This window comes from Nicotiana attenuata, unplaced genomic scaffold (genome assembly GCF_001879085.1).
Source record: "Nicotiana attenuata strain UT unplaced genomic scaffold, NIATTr2, whole genome shotgun sequence".
Lineage (NCBI taxonomy): Eukaryota > Viridiplantae > Streptophyta > Magnoliopsida > Solanales > Solanaceae > Nicotiana > Nicotiana attenuata.
In genome coordinates, this window is record NW_017672410.1 from 11,750 (window position 1) to 23,445 (window position 11,696).

Genomic DNA, 11,696 nt, shown 5'->3' on the forward strand with positions numbered 1-11,696 from the left:
GCTGAGAAGTTGTGAGTGATTCCATTTTCATTGCAGAATTCATCAAATTTGACATTGTCAAATTCTGTTCCATGATCTGATCTGATACAGACAACTCTAGACTCCATCTTTACTTGGATTTTCTTCACAAAGGCTACAAATACCTCAAAAGTTTCATCTTTTGTTCTGAGAAACAGAGTCCATGTGAATCTGGAATAGTCATCCACAATCACAAAAATGTATCTCTTTCCTCCTCTGCTTTGCACCTTCATAGGTCCACACAGATCCATATGCAGGAGCTCGAGCGACTTTGAGGTGCTCACATCTCTTTTTGACTTAAAGGAGGACTTCACATGTTTTCCTCTCGCACAGGCATCACAAACCTTTTGAGCCTTGAATTGTGACACAGGCAGACCATGGACCAGGTCCTTCTGAATTAGTTTGTTCAAAAGAGAAAAACTTGCATGTCCCAATCTTCTGTGCCAAAGTTTAGCATCATCGTCAACAACCTTCAGACAACTCAGGTCACCATTTTGTAAGGATTCAAGGTCATCAACATAGATGTTCTTGTATCTTTTGGACACCAGAACTATTTCACCAGTCACAAGGTCAGTGACTGTACATATTTTGGACAAGAACTCCACCTTGTTTCCCTTATCACAAATTTGAGAAACACTCAGGAGACTGTACTTAAGTCCATTGACATAGTACACATTTTCAATAGAGTGAGTGAGTGACTTCCCAACTTTTCCAACTCCAAGAATGTACCCCTTTTTGCCATTGCCAAAGGATACACTCCCTCCTTGCAGGGCTTTTAGTGAAAGAAAGTCTGTGGTGTTCCCAGTCATGTGTTTCGAACATCCACTATCCATGTACCATTGTTGATCGCTTCCCTTCACTGTTCCCTACACAAGAAAATTAGGAGTTAGTTTTAGGAACCCAAACAAGTTTGGGTTCCTTGTAGTAACCAAGAGGATGAATAAGAGCTCTCTTAGTCCATGCAGGTAAAGTGTGTTTTCTGTGAGTGGAACCTGGTCCCTCTTTTGTGATCACAGTTTCAGCAACCACTTTATCTCTTGGTACTGACTGATTCTTGGCCTGGACACTTTCCATGGAGTGCCCAGTGTTCCCACATTGGGTACGAGGCCAGTTATCAGATGCAGTGGCGTTCTTACTGTAAGGGTGGTAAGGATCTTTCTTCCTTGGGAACCCTACTGTCCGCCCTTTTTCACTAACATTAGTGAGCAAGGCCGTGGTAGCTTCTACGGACCAGGTCCACTTTAGAGACTTTTCAAGATCATTCATTACTTTTTCTAAATTGACTTGGAGGAGCTCGTTTTTCTCAATTTCAGCACTCATCCTACATCTCAAGGCCTTCACCCCATCTTCAAGCCTAGAATATTCCTTACTCACTATCTCCTTTCCTCTTTCAGAGCATTCAGGTTTTGACTCAGTCAAAAGCTTTGCTATTGGTTCCCTTTGGTCAGAAGTTTTTGCCAAGAGATCACTCTTTTCTTTTCTAAGAATTTTAATGGCTTTCGATTGATCAGTGATTGCAGCAACTAAGTCTTTTCTAATATGATCAGATTCTTCTAGTTCTAAGAACAAGGAATCCCTATCCTCCGCAAGATTACAAAAGGCAGTAATTAAAACATCAGCTAAACATATGAGTTCTTTTGGAGAATAGGATTTCAGATTTCTCTGAACATCCTTGAAGGTTACCTCTTTGTTACCATTGACTTCATCATCGTTTGATTGAGCCATTAAAGCAAGCGTTGAGTCATATCCAATCTCCTCGCCTTCAACTGCCATCGTAGAACTATCATCAGTGCCAGATTTTTCTAGTTTTACTTGTATAGTTCCCTCATAAGCTATTTGCAAAGCCTCCCATATTTCCTTGGCAGTGTCGCATGTAGAGATTTTGTCGTACTCTTTAGGTTCCAATCCATCTACCAGGATTTTCTTGGCACGAAAATTCTTCTCCATCACTTCTTTGTCTGCTTCAGTGTATTCATCGGTGGTCCTTTTTGTTGAAAACGGAAATTCATTTTGTACCTTGATTGGAACAAACAGACCATCGCAGATAACATCCCAAAGCTCGCAATCCTCGGCCATGATGAAATCATGCATTCTAGCTTTCCACCACCAATAGTGTTTTCCATTAAACTTGGGTGGGTGGTATATGGATTGTCCTTCTTCAAAATTTAGTGAAGCCGTCATGAGGATCCTTCCTAGGTGTTAACCTGATAGGAGGAACCCGCTCTGATACCAATTGTTAGCTTGTATGGGTCCACCAAATCTTAGAGTACCTGGTCCTCTACAAGTTTCTGCTGAGAGCACTTAGTAAGGCAGTAAGTAAATTAGGCAGAGGATTTTTACGTGGAAAAATTCCGCACAAGGAGATCAAAAAACCACGACCTACCCTGTAGGCTTTTAACTTCACTAACTTGTAATCTTACCTATTACAAGCCACTTTACAATGCTTCCGATTGTAAAGACTTCAAACTAACTTGTGGCACCTTTACCACAAGCCACTTTGTGCTATCCTAGTTACAAAGGCTTTTTCTAACTTGTGGTGCTATCACCACAAGCCACTTTGCAATACTACAATTACAAAGACTTTTCTTTATGACTAAATCTAGCCACAACCTAAACTCAACGAGTCTGAGGATTTACAAGAGAGTTCCTAATCAGTAAACTTCTAAGTAAGCAATTTAGGAGATATTGTAAGTGCAATAACAAGGTTACAACTCAACTAGGACAACAATAATCAATCGTTTTGGAACTGGTCCGTAGTAGCGTTCAACCTTGTTCTTCAAGCTTGAGAGATTGATCTTTTCTGTTTTTTGCTAAAGGCTTGAATGAATGAAACTGAAACCATTCAGTGATGTTTTGTATAAAAACCCCTTTGGTAAATCTTGGTCACATCACTTGAAATGATGTGAGTACTTTGTTTGGTTAGAGAATGAGTGGGCTGGCAATGTGGTGCAGTGTGGCAAAAACAGTGCCGCCGGTCACTTCAGTTCCAGCTGTGTCCAAATGACTTGTGCTGCTATATAGGAACCACAAGAGCATCAGGTCCTTGTCTGGTTCCTAGCTCCTATAAGTGTAGCAATTCATCTTTTACTGGAGTCCGTTGGAGTTTGTAGCAATCCAAGGTAGATCTGGTTCCCTAACTGGTTCTTGTCAGAAAGTTTGTTAGATCATCAAAACATAAGGTAAGAATATTTAAGATCTATCAATCTATATCTATATTTATATGTATATTTGTATCTATATCTATATTTATTTTATGATTACAAAAATTATATATTTATCTATATTATATAAAGAATAGTAGTTGATAATGATATTAAATAAAGTTACAAGTTAATGAAAAGTCACATAAAACGTAATAAGATTATTTATTAGATTAAAAAATAGCAAAATTATGTTAAATTATTGAAAATTTACTATTAGAAATGAAGGTGAAATACTATTTGAATTTGAGATTAGAAACTTCTTAAAACTATGATGAGAATGCTTAAACTATGGAGAATACCAAGAAATTGAAGTCTTATTTATGAAAAATAATAAAATAATAAAAACAAAGTATAGTAAGAATTTTGTTAAAATAATATGATATAATGTGCTCAAACAATATAGATCACAACATGACATGTTTAGTATTCTTTAATATTGACAGCGAAATGAAATGCAAGTACTAAAATTAAGGGGTTAGGTTGCTACAAATATAAAAAAAGAATAGGTTGTCCACTACGAGATTTGTATAATAATTTCATTATCTTGCTTCATAAATAATATCTAATGTTATATAATTTTTATCTGAGAGGTTCATATTTTAAGATCATTTGCACATCATTCAAACAATCTACATCATAGTTTAGCATGATTTGTGTTCGTGTCGCACGGGTACTAATACGATTTTAACAAATAAAATGAGTAGTGCAACACGAGCATTTTTGTGCTCGGCCCATTAATGGTGGGCTTGAAATTTCATTTTACTAAACAAAGGTAATGACAGGTGTTAGGTGAAAAGAAGTCCACCTCAAATGCAGAAAACAAGCTTGCAGTAGAAATCAGAGCATTGGGCTTAACACTAACAGCTTGTCTAGATGGTTGTTATGTAACGATTTTGTAACGTATGGTATAGTATTATATTATATTATATTATATTTTATATATATAATATTTAGATAGATTGTATTGTTTACCGTCGTTATGTATTGTCATGTACCAATAATATGAAGAATAACTTACAATATTATAAAGAAAAAGTAAGATACGAGATAAAATTACTATATAGAAAAGCGAGGTAAAAGATAAAATAGAACAATCTAATAATAAGGAAGGACATAATGAGGGAAAGAAAAAAAAAGGTAACAGTGAATCGAATCGGTTGTTCCATAAAATGTGATTTTTCATGGTTATGTAATGCTGAAATTATCGATACGATAATAAAATAAAAATAACAATCAAAATATTATTTAATTTAACAATACAATACAATACAATACAATAAGTAACAACCATCCAAATAAATTAACTGTTGGGACATTCTCTGAGTGAGCAGTCCATCAAATTCTGAGAGTCATGGATGAAGGCTAATTGATAGTGCTTTAGATGATAACTAGATTTATGACAATATATATGTATCTTAGATTTGCAAATGGAATAAATTAATCGTAAAAAACTAGGTTGTATGCTCATAAATGAAGTTTACAGATTAAGTGAGCCTAATTCTTTCATTAATTAAAGAGTATAATTAAAAATCGGTGGTTTCCAACGCAAGTAGTAACAAATTGCCATTATTCGTATCGCCGAAATTTTGCACCTCATTTCCACGTGTCAATCATTCTCTTAAAACATAAAGCCAAGCGCCACGATCGGCACACATGTTTCCGTCCAACAAACATTACTCAAAAATAGTCAAAATTCACAACCTTACGTGTCCTTCCTTTTCACAACCCACGTTTCCGCTCTCCTAAATATAAAAGACTCAACATGCCTCGACGCGGAAAATAGAATCAATTCTCTTTTTTTTTTTAAAAAAAAAAAATTCACAAATTTGCTAAAATGGTGAGACCTAAAGGAAATAAAGAGAAAAAAGATAACGGAGATCGTTACAAGGGTGTAAGGATGAGGAAATGGGGAAAGTGGGTAGCAGAAGTACGGCAGCCAAAGAGCCGTGATAGAATATGGTTAGGATCTTACGATACGGCGGAGGAAGCGGCGAGAGCTTACGATGCGGCGGTGGTTTGCTTACGTGGACCATCGGCGACGATTAATTTTCCTAATGATCCTCCACTTATTCCGTCGTCAGGGCCTAATTGTGATCAGCAGCAGTTGTCGCCGTCGCAAATTCAAGTGGCGGCGTCGAGACATGCGCGTAGGGTTTGTGAATCAGCTGTTGTAGATTCTAGATTACCAGCTGTGGAAACTGTGTTTTTTAGAGATAATAATTCAGAGTTTGGTTGTTCTTCTTATGTGGATTGTTATAATTTGGCTATCACCGATAAAAGTAGTACCGGAGATGGTGAAGTTTTGCATGATGATTTATTTGATAGCTGTTTTTACGGCTCGAACCCGTGCCGACAGCTGTGATATATAGACAATCTGGCTGTTTTTACGGGTCCGAGCTCGGACCCGTGCGAGGACACGGAAACAAGTATTTAGACAACTATTAGTGGAGTTTCTTATCAGTAGTAAGATTAATTAAGCATCTTTTCATCAACTTTTAATTCCAGTTTTATCTTTTCATCAACTTTTAATTCCAGTGTTTACTAAATTGTTGCTTATTAGGTGTATGGGTATTCTTTGTGTACTGAACTAGCTTTTACAAAGCATTAGCACCATGTCAAATAAACTAAAAGTATAATAGGCTACGATTAAAGAAAGCCATGGAGGACAAAATTTAAGCTAAACTTTATTACTCATAAAAAAGAGTACTTAATTACGCCTAAGAATACAATAAATGAAAACTAAAACGAACAATGTAACAGAAAACTCAAACTAATCTACTTGCAACAAAACCATAATAATGTAGCAACATTATCAACAATTACTATAATTATTTAAACCTAAACCTAACACACAGCCTCAACAATAAGTCTCTTGGCATTATTTCCACAATTTGTCGATCCAAACACTCCTTCAGATGCTAGCACTGAACATTTCTCTTTTCCAACACATTCTTTTTCAATAATAGAAACAGCATTATTCTCACTTGAACAACTACCTTTGTCAAAAGAGCCACAAATTCCTTCTGTTTCACCAAAATTAGCATAACGAATTGAAGTAATAGGTTTACCATTGCATGATAATTCCATAGTTTTATTTTCATATGCACTTCCACAAGCTGTTCCAACTTGAACTGTTTGGAAATTTACTAGTGATGGATTTCCACCAAATTCTTCAAATAAAACCAATGTATTTTCGTCGCTTTTCAAGAACGAACGAGGAACATGGTACCTATATAATAAATGGTAAGTAACGTATTAAAGATCGTCAATAATACCGTCAATGCATAAAACTTAATTATTGATGAAAAGATCGTCAGTGCATAAAACTTAATTATTGATGAAAAGATAAAGTGAAAAAATTTACCATCTTTGTGTAGGTTCACCACAACCAGAAGCACATTTATCAGGACCATATTTACCACGATAATCACATAAATCAGTAGAGCAACCTTCTTCTTCTGCTAAATAACTTGGCCAATATCGACCTATACTTTCACCATTAATCCATGCATGTCCCTTGCCCAAACCTTGTAAATCTACAACAACTGGATCATTTCCTAGTGGAGCTTTGAATGTTGTCTAACCCCACAAAAAAAAAAAAAATTATGTCAACAAAATTAAATACACAAGAACCGTCAAACCTCTCTATAATGGTATTATTTAAATTTTTGAAGAATTAACTCAAATAGCCACACATCCAACAGATTAAAATAAAAATAAACAGTGTAGATATAATATATGCATTTTTTTTGTATTATATATATATAACTATGTATAATCAATGCATAATCTACGTATATGCTAGAAAAAGTAAATAATGAATATGGCTATTTATTTGTGTAAAGATCCCATTTTTTTGGTTGATATAGCGAAATGCTGTTATAGAAATTATAGTGTAATATAATATAACATGAATATCAGTTCCAAAATTTTACCATTATAATGAAATGTTATTATTAAGAAAAATTTTACCATTATAATGAAATGTTATTATTAAGAATGATTGTTATAGAGAGATTTTGACTGTATATATAAAAAAATAAATGAGTAAGAAGTAGAGATAAGATTCTATATAGTATTACCTTGTACCAAGTCATCATTCTATTGATCGGAACATCTTGAGAGAACCATTGTCCATTCTCAAATTTAGGGTTTCCAGAAAACAGCTTATTGTTAATACCATTCAAATCTACCTTATAAGACCATTTATGAGAAGACAAATCCTTAATCACACTCTCATCACCATTCTTTCCAATTATTTCAACTGGACCAGGAATTCCACTTTGAACTGTATCAAAGTGAGCTCCATAATTCTGTTAATTTACCAAAAAAAAAAAATTGTGAACATCAAAAAATAAAAACATTATTTTTTGTTAAGAATATAATACAAAAAGAAAATACATATACCTGTAATCCAATAGTAGCACTAAGCAATGATATATGATTCCTGCCTGGATTCAATTTAACTTGCTTCTCAAAAACATAGTTGAATATTCCATATGTTGCCCATTGAGAACCTACATAATTTTTTTTTTTCCATAAAATCAATAGTAAGACTTACCAAAGTCCAAAAAAAAAAAAAAAATTTAAATAAAATTAAAAAAAAATTTCTTGATTTCTTACCAAGATATTGGCCGTTGACATAAGCATGAAGAATGTGGCCACTGCCATTAACTCGAAGGGTCATATTATCACTCCAGATTGGATCATTTTTGCCAATATAGACACTATTTCATTTTTTCAGAATAACATGTTAGTTTGTTGATATAAAACTCGTTTGACAACGAGAAAATATCACATAAATTGAGACAGAGGGAGTAGCTAATATATAATTAAAGTGTCCATAGTAACTTACTTAGTCATATACCACATGTAATCACTAACATCATTAGCAACTTTTTGATCAATCAATTCATGAGCAGAAGATTGTCCTCTTCCAAGAACCACAGCTTCATCAACTTTCTCAGGCCTCCATGACCATTGGAGAAAAGATGGTTCATTTTCAGCATCATTTGTTTTCTTCACCATAACTGAAGTTTGAGTATTGACCTATATCCACCACAAAAAAATAGCCGGTCAAATTTATTGTTAGAGTCAAACCTCTCTATAACATATATTATAACATGGCATAAACATTGGTTCCATAAAAACTCGACTTTTATAATGAATAATAGTTATATAACGGTGCTGTTATAGAGAAGTCTGACCGTACATAGCTAATAAATTAAATATATTACCTTGGCTGTGTTGTAAACTTCAGTCTTGCAATCTGGTTAAATACTAACAGACCAAGCTGGGACATTGTATTGAACACCATGATAAGAGATGGTTGCATCTGTGGTCTCATTTGCATTGCTAAAGAAGCAACTTGATTGTCCATCCAAAGCATAAATAGTGACCTAAAATAGCATTTTAAAAAAATTATAAAAATAATATAATTTATTTTTTAAAATCTAGAAATAAAAAAATTTGATAACATGATCTTATTAATATACCGCAACAGAATTTCCAAGATCAGAGTTGGTAATATTTCCACTGGTAAGAGTTTTCTCCATTGAATGTAACACATCATGAAGTTCCTTTAAATGACCATATTTTGGCTGTGCCAAATTTCCTATAATATATAAACACAATGCAATTAATTTAATAATACATTAATATTAAAAGTAAAAAATAAAAGGCAAATCGGTACACAGAAAAATTAAACAACTTACCAAATTCGTCAAGTGGTGCATCATAATCGTATGTAGTAGTAATATATGGACCACCAGATGTTCTACCAAAATTTGTCCCACCATGGTACTGAAATATTAGTTTTAAAAAAAATTAATTATAGCTATTGTAACAAATCGAATCAATGCAAAACATAAAAGAAATAATATATTATGAAAAAGTAAAGGAACGAAGAAAATATTAACCATATAATAGTTTTGGAATGTGCCACCAGTTTGGAAAAATCGTGCAACAGAATAAGCAACATCCTCAGCTGTTCTTAAAGGATCTTTGCCACCCCAATTCTTGAACCTTTAAAAACATAGAAAATTGTGAATATTAGTATATTATTAAAATAACATACTTATTGAAAAATTTAAAAAATAATCAAATGTGCAAATCCATAAAAAAACTTACCATCCAGTCCAATTTTCAGTCCACATCTTTGGGGTATTAGGATTGCTTGGTGTAAATTCATCGCAGTACCAACCATTGCATGTGTTTATCTAGAAACAAACATTATTTTATCACATCAATACATTAAAAAGAAAACAAGAAGATACTAGCCAGGTGACGAAGCATATCACGTCCACGCAGGGTCCAAGGAGGGGCCAAACCCTAATGGGGTCTAGAGAGGGGCCAAACCCTAATGGGGGTCGGAATTTGACGTAGACAGTCTACCATGATGCAATCACCAATGACTAATTCCATAGTATGAACCCGTGAACTATAGTGAGAAAAGCATCTCGTGTTCACACAAGGTGCATGGAAGGACCAAACCCTAATGGGACAGCCTAACGTGATGACAGTCTACTCTGATGCAAGCACCAATAAATGATTCCGCAATTCAAACTCGTGAACTATAGAGAGAATCTCGTGTTCACGCAGGATCCAAGGAAGGGCCGAACCCCAATGGGATTTGACCCTGATGCAAGTATTATTGGCTGATTCCACAGTTCAAACACGTAAATTATAGAGAGAAAATTACCATGGATTGGGGAACATCAGGTTGTTGGCACATGATCCAAGGAACACCAATATCAAGTGATTGAGCAAAATTAGCACACCAATCAACATAAGCTTTTCCAGCATCTCCATAAGATGTTTGTACGTTTCCATATTCATTCTCAATTTGTGCTAAAATAATTGGACCTCCTTGAGATGCAAATAATTTCTCTTGTTTCACCATATCAACTATTAACTGAGTAAAATTTTGCATCTCATTCTGTAATAACACCATAACATTAATTTAATATTAGATATATTCAGGCCTTAACCAAAATTTACACGTAGTAATTTAATTAAATAATAATCATAAGTTTAATTACCATATAAACTTGGTTGGCTGTACGGAGCTCAATTCCAGGCATATTGTGTAACCATACTGGAAATCCTCTGAATAAATATATTTACAAATTTGTTATAAGTCAATTAAAGAAAATAGTAAATTAAAAAGAAATTACGTACTATATTATAATTAAGAAAAATTTATTACCCGTAATTCCATTCAGCACAAACATAAGGTCCAATACGAAGAACAGCATAAAGTCCTTCATCTTGAATTGTTTTCAAAAATCTTATGAGATCTAAATTCCCAGAAAAATCATATTGACGACGAAGTGGCTCGTGTGCATTCCAAAATACATATGTTTCAATTGCATCCAATCCACCTTCTTTTGCTTTCTTTATCAAATCTGGCCACATCTACCAAAAACAAACGTAACATTAAGTTTAAACAACAATAACCACAAAAAAAAAAAAAAAAGATTATTTATTCAGCGAAACTCCACAAGTGGGATCTAGGAAGGAATATGTACGCAAACCTTATGCCTACCCTAGGCAAAGGCGGATATAGAGTTGTAACATTAGGTTCAACTGAACCCGATACTTACGACGTGAAGCAAAAATTTATGTATAAAAATTCACTAAAATTGTAACAAGTAGTAGGGTTTGAACGCATAATTTTAAAAATACAATGGGTTCATGGCAAAAAATTCTTCAGATTTGAATCCATAGAACTTAAATCATGTATTTGTATCTGATCCTAGGAAGGTAGAGAGGCTGTTTTCATAAACCCTCGGCTCAAGAAAGATGAAACAAACTCAATGTGATTCTATAAGTGGGGTCTAGTTAGGGAGGGTACTGTGTACGCAAACCTAACCCCTATTCTAGGAATGTAGAGAGGTTGTTTCCGATAGACCCTCGGCTCAGGAAAAGATAAAACAAAGCATAGTAACAAATAATAACAACGGCAAGATACTAAGAAAACCGAAGCAAAACGATAGATAAAGCAGAAACAAACATGCAATCATATTTCATACAAATTAGAGAAAAGTTAACGTAATGAAATAGTAAGAAACTAAAGTTTTACTTGAGCAGTGCTCCTAGGGTAATGAATAGAGCCAGATAATAGAACTCTTCTTTCACCATTAATGGTGATAGCTCGTCCGTCGTGAGAAACTTGATAAGCATGAATGGAACTAATAACGAACAACAAAAAGAGAAAGAAAACACAACTCTTGAAAGAAGCCATAGCGACAAGAGAAGTGATTTTGAGAAGAAAAACTAAACACTGATTTATGTGTTCTTAATTAGACAGGTATATATAAGAGGTTAAGAAGTTAGAATTTTAGTTGAACTCAAATTTCATTGAAAACCAATGTATATTAGAAAAGGTTGGATTTTAAGAATCTTTTTTTAATTCTTATCCTAAGTAAAAAGATATTGCTACGTAGTCTTGATAAATGTGGAAAAAATTTGAAA

General features: G+C 34.1%; 1 protein-coding gene and 1 pseudogene across 1 annotated transcript; one reads left to right on the forward strand and one right to left on the reverse strand.

Moving 5' to 3' along the window:
• Positions 1-5,020: 5,020 nt before the first annotated feature.
• LOC109213085 (ethylene-responsive transcription factor ERF016-like) lies at positions 5,021-5,786 on the forward strand. Its single transcript, XM_019376840.1, has one exon. The coding sequence runs from the start codon at positions 5,056-5,058 to the stop codon at positions 5,581-5,583; it is 528 nt and encodes a 175-aa protein (XP_019232385.1). The 5' UTR covers positions 5,021-5,055; the 3' UTR covers positions 5,584-5,786.
• Positions 5,787-5,917: 131 nt separating this feature from the next.
• On the reverse strand, positions 5,918-11,466 carry LOC109213084 (annotated as a pseudogene).
• Between the last annotated feature and the right edge of the window lie 230 nt (positions 11,467-11,696).

Excerpts from the sequence above, each read along its gene's own strand:
- LOC109213085 (XM_019376840.1), top strand. The coding sequence starts at position 5,056 with ATGGTGAGACCTAAAGGAAATAAAGAGAAAAAAGATAACGGAGATCGT.